We start from the raw sequence: 15375 nt of genomic DNA, 5'->3' as shown, positions 1-15375 counted from the left end.
AAAGACTGATGTTTTCCTCCTAAGATCAAGCAGAACACAAGGATGTCCAACTCTCTTTTTGGGGGGTGGAGGATTTGTCATGTAGTAGTGAATAACTAATATAGCATTGCTGACGCTTTAGAACTGAACCCCTCTGTTCTTTGAATAAAGTACAAACTCTTTGCCATGGTCCATAAGGCCCTGGTGATCTTGCTCCTGCCTGCCTCTCCAAGTCCATCTCTTAAAAAACACTGGTATAGGAAGTAGGTGTTTAGTGTCTATGATATCTAAAGCCTGGGGTGATCAGAGTAGGCTTCCTCAATAGAGTGACCAACTGTTCTTGTTTGTCTAGGACTGAGAGGGTTCCTGGGATGCAAGACTTTCAATGTTAAAACTGGGAAAGTCCTAGGAAAACCAGAATAAGTCGGTCATTCAACTCTTGGATGGTAAGGATGTTCAACTCTGAACACTTCTATTCAACACAGTACTAAAGGTTCTAGCCAGGGCAATTAGGCAAGAAAATAAAATAAAAGGGATCCAGATCGGAAAGGAAGAAGTAAAACTACTTATATCAGCAGATGACATAGCCTTACACATAGAAAATCCTAAGGAACCCACACACAAATACTATTAGAACTAATATACAAGTTCAGCAAAGTTCTATGATTCAAGATCAATATACAGAAATCACACGTATTTCTATATCCTTGCAATGAACAACATGAAAATGAAATTATGAACACAATTCCATTTACAATAGAATCAAGCAGAATAAAATGCTTAGAAATAAATTTAACAAAAGAGGTGAGAAATTTATACTCTGAAAACTACAAAAAAATGTTAAAAGAAATTAAAGATCTAAATAAATGAAAAGACGTCCCATGTTCCGGGATTGGAAGACTTAGTATTAAGATGGTAATACTGCCCAAATTGACTTACAGGTTCAAGGCAACTTCTATAAGAATCCCAGCTGGCTTATTAGTAGAAATTGACAAGCTGATTCTAAAATTTATATGGAATTGCAGGGAACCCGGAAGAGCCAAAACAATCTTGAAAAAGAGGAACAAAGTTGGAGGAATCACACTTCCCAATTTCAAAACACACTACAGAACAACAATAATCAAGATAGCATAGTACTGGCATAATGAAAGACATGTAGGTCAATGGAATAAAATTGAGAGTTCAGAAATAAACACATTTACAGTCAGCTGATTTTCAACAAGGGTGCCAAGACAATTAAGTGGAGAAAGATTAGTCTTTTCAATAAATGGTGCCGCGGCAACTGGATATCTATCAATACACGCAAAACAATGAAGTTAGACCCCTAACATACACCAACAATAAAAATTAATTCAAAATGGATCAACAATCTAAGTTAAGAGCTAAAACTTTAAAACTCTAAAAAGAAAAAAATCTTAAATGTTCATAACCTTGGATTTGGCAATGGTTTCTTAGATTATGATACCAAAAGCATAAGCAACAACAAAAAAAATAAATTGGATTTCATTACAATTAAAAACATTTATGCCTCAAGGAACACCAAGAAGAAAATGAAAAGACCTACAGAATGGAGGAAAAATACTTGCTAATCATATATCTGATCAGGGACTTGTATCTAAACTATATAAAGAATTCTTACAACTCAATAATAAAAAGATCAATAACCAAATATTTTAAATCGGCAAAGGATCTGAATAGACATTCCTCCAAAGAAGATATGCAAGTGGCCAATAAGCACATGAAAGATTCCCAAATCATTAGTCATCAGAGAACTGCAAATCTAAACCACAATGGGATACCATCCCACACTCACTAGAACGGCCGTTAAAAAAACAAAAAACAAACAAACAAACAAACAAACAAAAAAACCTCCCAGAAAATGGCAAGGATGTGGAAAATTCAAAACCCTCATCCACTGCTGGTAGGAATGTAAGATAGTGTAACCAATATGGAATACAGTTTGGCAGTTCCTCAATGAGTTCAACATAGAATTACCATATGACCCAGCAATTACATTTCTAGTTACATATGCAAAAGAATTAAAAACAGGTGTTCAAGCAAAAACTTGTACACAGGTGTTCATAGCGGCACTATTCACAATAACCAAAAGGTGGAAACAATTCAAACATTCATCAACTGATGAATGGATAGACAAAATATGGTACATCCATACAATGGAATATTATTTGGCAATAAAAGAGGATGAAGTACTGATACCTGCTACAACATGGATGAACCCTTAAACATTATGCTGAGTGAAAGAAGCCAGATACAAAAGACGATACATTGTACAATTCCATTTCTGGGAAACGTCCAGTATGGATAAATCTATAGAGACAGAAAGTAGACTAGTGGTTGCCTACAGGTAGGGAGGACTGAGAGGTGGCAGCTAAAGGCAGAGTTCCTTTTGGGATTGATGAAAATATGCTAAAATTCACTGTGGTGATGGCTGCATAACTCTGTGAATATACTAAAAACCACTGAATTGTACATTTTAAGAGGGTGAATTGTGTATGTGAATTATATCCTAATAAAGCTGTTACCAAAAAAAAAAAAAAACCCACTTAGAATAATGTGTGATTACAGTAAACTCTCAATAGATGTTAGCTATTAGCTCTAGCACTATTATTAGGGTCCATTTCACTGAACTCTGAATGAGGACAAGAATGTTTATGGCATTTTGTGAGGATTTCCCTGCTAAAGTCAGAATGGTGAAAGAAATTCAAAAGAAAATAACACAGGGAATTAAGGTCAAAATACACACGCAAATCCCAGGAATTTCATTTCAGCAAGAAACTGAGTAGGGCTAAATGCTAATCTTCTGGTATGATTTCTTTCTGCTGGGTAATTAGCAATTTGTCCTGTGGACCTGGCATGTTAATTTTTTGGAGTTCCCCAAACTTTTCCCCTTACCATTTGGAACCCATGCTTAGCCGGGTTATAGCTATCTAGCTGATCTATTCTATTCTTCCAGAAAGAAGTAATTCCCACTGGAATGAGGAGAGGATATAAAAAGGTCTCACTCCACTTTCTAACTCTTCTTCTAATAGAAACCTTCCTAGGAGTAAATCCTTTTCCCGATCCTAGATGAGAATACTCCTATCTACTTGCAGAACCTGTGATCAGTTCCCTATAACAGCTGGAAAACACACATTTTTGGCCTAAGGAGATAGTAATTTCTCTACAGTAACAAGGAACAAACCTCCCCCTAAGGGTTCTAATGGGATAAGCAGACTGGCAAGCTATCAGCCAGCTGCTGAGAATCCCCTGAAAAGTTAAGTTGCCTCCACACTCTCAACCACAGAGTAGCTCAGTCAAGGACTGAAGTACTAAAATAGAGAAAAGATGAGCACAAGACCTTTTGGCAAATTCCTCAATGACAACAGCTCTTTCAATATGCACACACCATGTAGGTGGGTGACAGAGGGAAAGAGGGAGAGGGAGAGGGAGAGGGAGGGAGGGGGGCAGAGAGAGGGAGAGAGAAAGATTGGGGGTGGTGGTGAGATGAGGCCTGTAATTCTTCAGCAATTTAGTCCATCTGAGCACCCAGAGTTAATGTAGTACTCACCACTGCAGCTCACTAAAAATGTTCTCAATGGGGACAAAAGGCAGTCAAAAGGATGTCACACCCTCTCCTTTACCGTATAAAACAATGCCATCTGAGTCCCCTCGTACTCACCCACAAGCAGGTGTGTTCCTGTTTTTCTTCTTGGAAACATCTTTAACAAACTCATTACTGGCTTCCTTCTTGGGCTTGGCAGGTTGACTTTGAGAAGCCTGCAAGAAAAAAAAAAAAAGGTGGGGGGGCTGGTCTGGAGGAGGAAGCAAGGAAATGGAGAGAGAGAGAGAACCTCAAATTGCCCAATAGGTGGTTCTCATAGGAAGGTCCTGACACACATCCACACCCTGGACACCTTGTTTGGGTGTTCCCAGGAACATTGATCAAAACATCTTACAACCAGTATGGTACTGGTGCCAACTAGTCATGATGGAAGCTGGCAGTACAGTAGTCCTGGTGCATATTAGCTAAATAGCAGCCCTAAGTGATTTCAAGATACATATGATGTAGTTCTGATCTCCAATGTCAGGTATACTGGCTGGCAAATTCTCAAAAAGATGTTTTGTAAACATCACATTCCATTTTGACCCCATAAGATATTTAGAGGGGGGGAAAAGGCAATATAACTGGCTTTGCTGCCTGAGTATACCAAGATCAACTAGCTTTTCAGGATAGACCTCTAATACAACACTACCTGTGATACATCTATCCCATCTCACTGAGGGGATATTTATTTAACATGGGGCTCTAGGGAGCTCCACCAGAAACTCTAATCATGACTAATTCTATTAAACAGTAGAAGAGATCATGGGACTGTGAATAATGTCAATAAAAATAATCTTAAAGGTTATGCCTTTAAAATGAAACAAACTGAATCTAATTATATTCCAAATAAATACCATAACCACACTGAAGGACAAAAGAAAGAATACAGAAGGAAATACAAGATAATAAACAACTAATCCAAGTAAACACAGACTATACACCCTCACCATATACATCCTCAGTCAGGATGCGTTTGTGGGATGGTGGAGAATATTGCAAATAAATCTGGAACTCTTTTTAGTAGGTGTGTTTATTATGGTGGTGTGAAAGAAGTAATTCTGAAACTCTTTTATATGTATTATAGTATTGAGTAAATGTGTTGATGATCTTGGGAACCGTGGTTCTCATTGTAGAGAAGGAACATATAAACACGGATTGAGGAATACAAGAAAGAACCCTGTACGTTTTGGAATGGGAGCTGTGTGGACCCATGATTTCTTAAATAGGTGTATGTGTATATACATCTGAGTATACAGGAGTGTATGTATTTGTATATATAGATATATGTGTATATATATATGTTTAAGTACAGATATGTGTGTATCTATATGTATATATACATGCAGACATTTCCTAACTCTGTCTGCAGAAAGGGCAGAAAAGGCAGACACCCCAGTAGCACACCTAGCACTGAGATCTTGGTCTCTAATACCATTCCCCACTAAAAGGAACAGGAATTCTTCACAGAAATGGTTGACTCCATGGCAATAAAATAGGTACAAGAACATCCTGGAACATCCTATTATGCTGGAAAGAAAATGCTCAAAAAAATGATGATCGTATGTCACAAAGACACAGTAGTCAGATTAAAGGGGACCCTAGTGACCAAATCTGGGACAATTTGAGCACCAAAATAATAAAATACAATACTGAACAACAAACCACTGAAAAAATAGGATTTCATAAGTCTATACCAATAATAAATAAACAGGGAAGAAGGGAGGCCTCTGCTTGTAGACTGGTAAATGGGGAACAAGTGCTAGAGTTGGAAAAATCATCATAAAGATTGTGTTAGGCAAAAATCATCAATGAATGCTAAATCTAGGGGACATTTTGATGAAGAGTGGCTATTTGGAGGCTCTTAAGAGTGTGTCCCACAGATTATTAGTTGCAAGAGGAAAAAAAATAAACAGTAATTATACAGCGGAGAAACCAGACAACATCTTGACTGGGTGATCAAAATTAACCTCACCAATGAGGGACAGATGGATGTCGTGTGCCTCCAGATGTGATACTCTAAGGACAGAACATCACCTACACGATACTCCAGCCAAGCGTATATAACATCAATCTAATCACATGGAAACATCAGACAAACACAAAATGAGGAATGTTCTATTTTTAAAATGGGGGGTTGGGTCGGACTGTATTCTTCAAAAATATCATAAAAAAACAAAGAAAGGCTATGGAAGTGTTCCAGATTAAAAGAAGCTAGAGACATGACAAGTAAACGACCCTAGACTGGATCCTTTACTGGAGGGGGAAAAATGCTTATAACATTGACTTTACAAAGTCAACAGAAAAAAATTGGAATATGGACAACAGATTACATAAAAACACTATATCAGTGTAAATTTATAAAGTTGTTGACTGCACTGTGTTTATATAAGACTATTTCTCTGAGGAGAAATAGTATATAGAGACTCTTTCTCTATAGACGCTGAAATACCCTAAGTATTTCATGGTAAAGGACCATGATGTATGTAAGCAGATAGGATAAAATGTTAGTAATACGTGAATCTAGGTAAACAGCATATGTGTGTTCTTTGTACTGTTTTTTATTTTTGCAACTTTTTATAAATTTGAAATTATTTCCAAATGAAGTATAAAAGAATTATGCCTTTGTATCATCGTATCATAATAAGCAACTACAATCCAACAGGGAATTCTTTCTTAGGCCCTCAAGTTGTTGTCCACCTCTGCTCTTCAAAGAGCTTGACACAGTTTGCATTTTAATTTCACCTAAAGTTTTACAGACTCCTTGTGTGTCCAGCTGAGATCCAGAATTGGAAAAGATGTGCGTTCTTGGCAGGAGAGAGGTGGAGACCCTAATCCCCAGGGTGAAACTTTCAACTTGCCATGTGTGAAGGTTCAAAGCACTAATATTTTCAGATCTAAGCTCAAGGGGACCTTTACCAGTATCTCCCCATAATTCTTTCACCAAAAAATAGGAAAATAGAGATGACAATCCTACTGACAAAAAATAATTTAGGAAATAGACTTTATCTCCTCATCCACTGGCTTTGGACCAGCTCTAACAAATCAAAAGTCCTTCCCATGCTGAAAGGATAAAGGAGAGGGGGAAAAAGAACACTCACAGCAGACTAACTAATTAAAACAGATCAGCTCTTTTGGCAAGCCAGGACCTCACTGTGGTGAATGTTGAGGAGAAGACAGATATGGGGACATGTAAATGAAGTTATACTGACAGGAAGAAGCAAATCGTCATAAAGGGAATCCCCAAAGTTCAGAGAGAAAGGAGTCCTCAACCCTCTAAGAAATGAGCTCAGACGTCTGCAGAAATGCCCAACCCTGGAATGGCTTAGGTACACTGTAATGATGGAACTTTGTCTGGAAAGCACCAAAGACCATTCAAGGTGACCAGAACTTGAACGCAAAAGGGATACGGGCTTTCTGAGCTTCTGAAAAGCTAGAGGCAGAGATACTGCTCAGGGATGCCTTGCTTCCCCAACCCTGGACAGGTATGTGGCCTAACAGATGTTGAATTCAGTTGGAGAATCAGGAGGGTCTTAGCATGTGTTTCCTATTAATTAATTTGTGTTTGTTCTCTATGAATGATGATATAAACTTCACGACAAAAAAAGGACTGAGACATGGCAGGAAAGTTTTTCATATGTGGTTAGACTTTGCTTTGCACAGTGTCACTGGACTCCCATCAGGGACTCTGGAGGCCAAGGGAAGCTACATTAAGATGGGCTGCATCTGCTCCTGATTTGTGTGGCTACCTTATTTCAACCAAGTTTCTAGAGCCATGGTTAAATAAGTCAGGAAATGAATCTAACCTTACAGGTCTGTGTGGGAGGTAGCTCTTTCAACCAATCTAGAGTAAATCTGATTATGCAGGAAGCTGTAACACAATCATACATGTTGTAATCTGCATGGGGAAAAGACTGTTTTAGCACAAAGGTGGTCACATAGCATCTAAAGAGCAGAGATACAAAGGGGAGAACTTTGCCAATGCTTATCCAATCCTGCCCAAGGGGGTAAAATATTATCTAGCAGATGTAAGAATTCTGGTAGCCACAGAAGGACACTATTATAGAGGGCAGGATAGGGTTCACTAGGGTTCTCTGTATCCTAGATGAAACAGACTTCAAAACCAACACTGGGCAAGTCTTTATCTGTGAAGTGGAGATAATTATAGTATCTGCCTCAAAGGATTTTATGAGGATTAAGTGAGTGGATACAGGGAAAAATGCTTAGAATAGTGCCTGACACGTGGTAAACACTCAGGAGACATCAGTTACTATTATTTTCTAAGACCAAAGATTACCTCTGACTCAATTCTATATTCAGTTAGTAACTTTCTAACTAGTAAATTTGATTTTCTTTGCTGGCGCCTTAATAACACCAGAAGGGAGGTAACTCGGAAGTGAACTCAAGAATTCTAGCCAAAACTGAGTTTCTAGATCTCCTTAGTTGAAAACCAGATCATGGAACTGTGGTCATCAACGGTTCTGTACATCAGAGGACATTTTTGATTGTCACTATGACTGGGGTGCTGCTGGAACTTAATGCTAGGGACCAGGAATGCTGGCTGAAGTCAGTCGTACACAACAGAAAAACTTTCCTGTTCAAAATGCCCACAGTGCTTGAATTGATGAACACTGCCCTAGACTACAATGAATCTACCAGAGTACTTGCCTCCAAGGCCTACGCAACCAGCTGAGCCACCTCTGGACTTTATCTAAATGCAAGATCCCAAAGTTCTCATATTTGTCTACAATTTCGTATCTCATAATCACTCTGCTGCTTCCAGAGAGCTCCATCAATTAATCCAGATGGTATGTGCCAGCAGAAGAGCCACTGCAGTTTCTGAAATTGGGTCATTGATTCCAAATAAAATTGGCTCTCAACATTCTAGAGAGGGTCAGAGTTTGGTAAACTGGAAAGGTCCCTCAAGGAAGAGGTTGTCTAAACCTTATGCGACACCATGGCAGAGGATTGGACTGGCATACTCACGTTGGTGAGATCTTCAAAAGCTGACCTCTTTTTCAGTGGTCCCTGAGGTGAAGATGGAGATATCTTTGCTTGGTAATTCTCCTCTCTCTAAAAAAGTAAAAGAGGTAAATGCGTATATCCAATTGTGAGCAGTCTTTTCAGGGACTTCAGGTCATCTTTGGGGCTCAGGCGGGGAATGGCTGAATCTCCAAGCAACTGCAGACGCCTATAATAAACCCCAATAAACTACAACAAAAGGAAATTTTGGCACCCACTGCTTAGAGAGTCCCTGAAGGAGATAATCATTGATGATAGGGACAAGGCTGGGAGGAGAAAAGATGACTGTCAGTGTAACTCTCAGAATGAGCAAACTAGCTTGGTGAAGCTAATTTTCTCTCTTACTCCTCTCATATTTATGGCTATGCTAGCCAAGATTAACCATCACCACCCCCACCACCCTGCAACTCCCACTCATTCCTTTAATATGGACGTTCCCAGGTAAATTAGTTCAATAATTTAACAAAACTTAAGTGTCTCTTATGTTAAGTAGTTGATTTAAGACATTCTCAATAAGGACAATAACACACGTACCTAGATACTGATCCAGGATCAGCTCTTTATTAGCTATTGACCTCGCACAAGTCACTTAGTTTCTGAGACTCAATTTCCTCATCAGTAAAATTGGGATAATGACCTACCTCATTTGAGGATCAAATAAGAGAAAACATGTTTTTTAAAAATCGATATAAACTGTAAACGGGCAGAAATAGTATTTTAAAAGTATATAGTCCAATATGTTTTTAAACCTCATAGGGAAAATTCTGTACTTTAAGAAAGGAGTTTGGTAATTCATATTAATCCCTTTTAGTGTATACAAGGGAGAGGTGGGGGAAAGGAGGAAGGGTGAATATTTTGGATCAAAGGGAGTTTCCTTTCTAGGTAGTGTTTATCTACACATGCCTTACCCCACTCCCAAATGAGCAAGACTATCTCTGTGGGGTTAGAGGTTAAGGTAAATCACGCTGTAGGGCTTTTCTGTTCCCTAACAGTTTTTATTTGGTGAAAGTCTCCTAAGTATCAGATTTCCTTTATGAATTGAGAACCCTGCCCTACCTATGTCAGAGAGTTGTTAATAATGTGAAGCAGAACATTGAGGTCCGACCATTTATTTTCCCTGTTCTCTATTTACATCATGGACAGTTAGTACATGACACAGTAAGTGATTAGAAATTTAGAGAACTGGATTCATATTACAATAGAACAATCTAGCACAGTGGAGCAATCCTGAAAGAGCTGAGAAGAATTACTTCTGTTTTTCAATTGATTAAGCTAAGAAATAAGTAAACTATTAGTCTCTTATCTAGTTCATGATAAATAATCCTAGTGGAAATAATTAGCAAAAATAAATTAGTATTTTCTCTCAAATTGGCTGAGAAATTAACTGTTGGCCTGTTATCCAATTCCTACTTAATATTACTGGTAGAAATAACCAGCCCCAAATAAAAATCAATGGGTAAAACTGAACTCAATAAAATTTATATTTGCAAAATGTGCCCTGAGAGAGTTGGATTTGGAAAAATAACGGCCACAAAAGAAAACTTACAGTGGCAGAACTCTAATCAGAAAATGTGATATGGACAAAAATCTGATCAATGTATCAAATCTTTCTTGCCAAATTTACATAGGAAAAACACATTTGGCCCCTCTAAGAAAATCATTTCAGTGAGACAAAAATGAAAATGATTAGAAAGTGTTTATCTGTGCTGAGAGAAAACCAATCAAGGAAAATAAATTGGCCTAATGATGTCTGCTCCAGGAAATACTCTCTTAATGACAATTCATCAGGTTAGTAAAATTCTGATTAAAATATGAATGATGAGGAACATAGAACATCGCAGGGTCGGAATGACAAACTATCCACAAGGTCAAAACAGCAGGCTCAAAATGGGCCCATTCTTCAAATTTAATAGCTGTAAAAAGCATTATAATACGTTTGTTGACCTAATCTTCATACCCTCCCCAGGATGTACCAAGCAGCCACCTGGCAAGGTGCTTTGAGCATCTCAGAGAAAGTAAGAGTATAGATGTGATCACTAATGAGAACTGAGTATTTTTTGCTTTTGAAAGTTATGGAGAACGGCCTTCATCTTAGCCATGCATTTACGGGAAAGAAGAGTTGACACTTTCTCCCTAAGTCCTAATTCGCTGGTCTTCTCCAACTACAAGGTCTGCCACCCTTTCCCACTTTCTCAGATTAAACCACACATATTTCAAAAGATGTAGGGATGAGGATAGGGACTGAACAAACGCAGGAAGAGCTTATTTGAAACACTGTTGGGAGGGACAGCTTGCTCTAACCTTTTCAGATGGGCCATGATCACTGGGCACAATTTTGCTGGACTGAGATTTCTTAGTCTCACGTCTGGAGCGCTGGGGTGGTAGTGGCAGTGGCATTTCTTATGGATTCAGCAGCATCTATCCAAGGCAGGGCTGCAATCAGAAAAGGACTCTTTAAAACACCATTCACCAGAAATATCAGAATTCTCTGGAGATCCTTGAGAAAACCCAGTCTCTCTATAGCATCCCTAGGAGAAAACATACTTTGATTTAAGCAGATCTGGGCTCAAATCTTGGTTCTACCACACTTAACCATGGGCAAGTGACTTAAACTCCCTAGGCTTCAGTTATCTCATCTGTAAAATGGAGATAAGTATACGTACCTCTGCAGGGCACTGTTCAAATTAAATGAGATACTCTATGTAAAAAGCTCAGTACAGTGCCTGCCACCCCCTGTGGGCACTGGGACTGTGGCCTAGCCCCTAGTTTAGCCTAGGAACACTGGGGACAAATTAACAGTTTTGCATTGAAAATAATCAAGAACATGACAGATCATATAGTATGGAGGCTCGCTGGTAGGGTTAATGTTCTTTAAAAGGCATGGGGTCCTGGCCACAGCAATTATAATGATGCTACAGAGAAGGCAAAAGAATACACTGCACACACACACACACACACACACACACACACACACACACGTATGCACAATAGGCCAGAGGGTATTCAAAGGCTGCATTCAATCAAGAAACTGTAATCCAGTTCCAGACACCCAGTAAGAAAAAAATAAAATAAAATCAAAAGATAACAGCAGAAGGAACTAACTTGTTGAAAATCACTTGACACAAAAATTTAACAGTCATTACAGACCTTGGGAGAGTCCTACCTTCACCCCATCTCAGTGTGGGATCCCATTCTACATTCCTTAAATTTCTTTTAGTTTGTGAGTTCCCAATAGTATGATATACTTATGTATCTTACAAGCAAATACATAATTAGGAGGAATCAGCTCTTGGATATCCAAGAGACCCTTCCCACTCAAATACAACTGCCCTTCCAAACCCACCCATATTCAGTGTCCAAGTTCAACTGCATTTGACAAAGAACAGGCTTCCATAAGAGAGACCCTAAAGGCAATGCACCAGATACTTCAGGCAATGGAGATACAAACACAAATAAATCATGTATCTTACCCTAGAAGTATTCACAGGCACAGCTCTAACAGTAACATAAAAATATGACAAATGATTTAAAAATGGTAGATAAAAAGTACTTTAGAAACATAATGGAAAGTCAGTAATCTTGTGGGAGATTCCATCTGGACTTAAACGACAAAAAGGTTCCCAAGTAGACAGGGGAGCTTTCCAGGCAAAGAAAGCCTGAGCCTAGGCGGAGGCTTGAACATGCAGAGCACAGCAAGTCTGGGAACATCCAAACTTGCCTGGAGTGTGGAGTATAAAGAATGCGTCGGGGAGGAGTTAGAAAGAGGCTGCAAGCTAGGCTGGGGCCACGCTGGTAAGACTGCAGAGAAGACTGCAGTTTGAGGGGAAGGTTTAAGAAAGAAGAAAGGCTAACTTGGACTTTGCTTTGGATGGAGAATATTAAACATTTTGTTGGCAAGGAAAAGTCAGTACAAGTATGTGCCTTCACATTTACTATGTCAGTTAATCCTCCCAACAAAACTGTGAGGGTAAGCAGGGCAAGTACAATTCTTTCCATTTTATAGTCCCAGATGAGTTAAGTGACTTACTACCCAGGACAAATTATTAAGCAGCATAGAATACCCAGCTCTTTCCAGGGCTCTTTTCTAAAATACCATGAAGTCTCTCTGATTGTATGCAAAAAAGATTCCAAAATAGCCCACAGCCCAAAGTGAAAGGCCATAGTGTGGTAGTATGAGGAGTAATGAGGAGTTAGAATGAACACAGACTTTTTTTTAAGAAGCAACTGGGCTCCTAAATCAGCCAACTTAGCATCTTAGAGCCTCAGTTTCCTCATTTGCAAAAGAGCTATACCACCTCTTACTTGCAGAGGTATTGTGTGGCTCAAATGTAAATTTGTATGTGCAAAGCTTAACCTGGTAAGTACTCAGAATAAATGGTGCGTCTTATTCTCCTTCTCTTCCTCCAAATCCAAACCTATTTTCCATCTCATCCCTCAAAACTCAGCCAAGCAGCAATAAAGCTAAATTGAGTGAACCCACCCTTAACTGCACTGTATGAAAACCACTCACTCCACTATTACTATTCACATCTCATACAATTTTTTATGGATGACCAAAGACTCATGTTCTGAAATCTTTATCTTTCAAGCGGAAAGAAAAAATCAAACTGGAGTCAACAGGCCAGAAAACTTTCAGCTGATGACATCACAGGTTGACTAAACCTCAGAGAAAATAAGGTTTTTCAGATGATGGTCATGTATCACCTTCATTATCCTGAACAATAATCACTTGCTTTGGGGGACACAGACACCGACTTAAGTAACTAATTTCCCCGCCACTAGGTGGGGGGAGGGGATTGACACCACCAGAAACATGCTTTCATAAAAGGACACTCTGCAGAACACTCTCAACTTCTACCACCTACAGAACCCTTAGCCTTACTTGGACAAAAAAATTAAAATCCTCTCTACTTTCCAGACATCTCCCCTACATACACACTGATGAGTGTTGAAGACTCTATTGGGCATCCCAGGGCTGGTGCTGAAACCCACACAGGGGCAAGTTGGCTTGTTTAGAAGCCCAATTGCTCAGAGTCCAAAACTGTAGATCAAGACAATCTCAGGAAACAGTAGCGACTTCTTTTCATATATAAAGGCAGGTTACAGACAGCAAGACACTGGGGAGAGAAAGCAGCATGGTGTCAATGAAAGCAGCACTGAGCTGGGAAGGATGCCTAGGCTCTAGTTCTAATCCTGCCCTAGCTGGCTGAGTGACACTGGACAGGTCCCTTTTCCCTCTCCAGGCCTCCTTCCCCCACCTAATAAAATGAGATAGTGGGACCAGAGTCTCCTCGACATTTAGACCATGGTCAATGGACCAGCAATATTAGCATCACCTGGGAGCTTGTTAGCAATTTAAAATCTCAGGCCCCGAGGTAGGCCTTACCAAATCAGGAAGTGCAAGTTAATAACCCCAGGTGATCTGTAGGCACTTTAAAGTTTAAGAAGCACTGTTCTAGGATCCCTTCAACTTCTGACACTCTAGGATTCCAAGAGGACCATAGCAGAGAGCAGTGGAAAGCCAGAGTTGGAGAGGTTTGAGGTGGTGATGATAGAAGAGAGCCAGTGGAGACAACAAGGGAGGAAGGACACATGTTTCCATCTTCCTTCATATCCTTCAACCTGTAGTTCAAAAGACATCCCTCAAGTAGCATTCTCTAGCTTAAATATGTCTTGTGGATGAAATTGATCCTGCACAGTTTCGCTTGTGAAAAGACGTTATGTAAATGTACTCTGATTCAGGCATGTGTACTGGTAGCTCCATTTAAAAGCTGAGACCCAGTTTTGGTTTTCTGTTGTTTTTGTTTGTTGGTTTTTTTGGTTTGTTTGTTTTTTTGCTTTGCCATCTCACCCACTAATACACACTCCCTCCCCAACCTCGTACAGGGCTCTCTCCGCAGACTGCTGACTGACAGGAAAAAGCAAAGGTTTCGTGTCAGGGATCCCATGCATCCCGGCAAAAGAAGACAGTGAGTTACAAGGGACTGCAGTGAGGCTCAAGGACCCACCCGCGTGCGACACAACCGGACATTCAAGCGGGCAGTACAAGTTCAAAGGTGCCTACCTCATATCGAGATTGAGGGCAGAAGAGGAAAGACCACGGACGCAGTCCTAGCCCAGGAGAGGCCCGGGAAATGACCGGAGCTCCGCGTCGCAGCAACCGGCGTCCGTCTCAACTTACCCCGTGCTCTCTCCAATCAGCCCAGCAGAGAATTTTGAAAATTACAGCCCAGGAGGCAGAGCAGTGGTGATTGGCCAGCAGGGGCAAATCAGCGTGCAGTTGAGACTTGAGCTCGCCTAGCAAGGAGGGGCGGGGCTGGGTATTTTTAAACTGAACTCTGCAGCTAATTGACTTCACAACGGGGCGTGGTTTCCTGTACCCCTGGTTGCACTGGGCTGGGCTGACAAGCGGGAGTACTGGGTCTCTTTAAAGACTCGTTTTCATTTAAATAATCCTGCTGGAGGATGGCGAGAGCCGCTGCATTATGTAGCGAATTAAAACATTAATATTAATAAGCTTTTGGGAATTCCCTGGCGGTCCTGTGGTTAGGACTCGCCGCTTTCACTGCCCTGGCCCGGGTTCAATCCCTGGTCAGGCAACTAAGACCCACAAGCCCGCGCGGCACGGCCAAAACGGGCCTTTGTGAGGGAAGCAGAGCAGAAATTATTGCCCTTATTTTATGGATAGCCCCCAAAGTTCAGAGAGCTAATAGTAGCTAACATTAACTGAGCGCTAGCTCTGTGCTAATTGCTACAAATTGTTTAATTGTTTT

The 15375-nt window shown here is 40.1% G+C and overlaps 1 protein-coding gene across 3 annotated transcripts in view; it reads right to left on the bottom strand.

The window, feature by feature from the left end:
- CCNB3 (cyclin B3) overlaps positions 1–14779 on the bottom strand; it is a 60764-nt gene extending 45985 nt beyond the window's left edge. For 2 of the 3 annotated variants that reach the window (XM_068534036.1, XM_068534038.1), the window contains exons 1-4: positions 14667–14779; positions 10904–11035; positions 8567–8653; positions 3659–3756 (exon numbers count right to left, since the gene is read on the bottom strand). In XM_068534036.1, the coding sequence (XP_068390137.1) occupies positions 3659–3756; positions 8567–8653; positions 10904–10999 (281 nt within the window). In that variant the 5' untranslated portion in view covers positions 11000–11035; positions 14667–14779. Of the gene's footprint in view, positions 1–3658; positions 3757–8566; positions 8654–10903; positions 11036–13537; positions 13593–14666 lie in introns of those variants that run through there. The other variant, XM_068534037.1, reaches the window with a different exon arrangement.
- Between the last annotated feature and the right edge of the window lie 596 nt (positions 14780–15375).

The sequence above is a fragment of the Eschrichtius robustus genome, chromosome X (genome assembly GCF_028021215.1).
Source record: "Eschrichtius robustus isolate mEscRob2 chromosome X, mEscRob2.pri, whole genome shotgun sequence".
Lineage (NCBI taxonomy): Eukaryota > Metazoa > Chordata > Mammalia > Artiodactyla > Eschrichtiidae > Eschrichtius > Eschrichtius robustus.
This window is presented reverse-complemented; position numbering and strand designations above follow the sequence as displayed.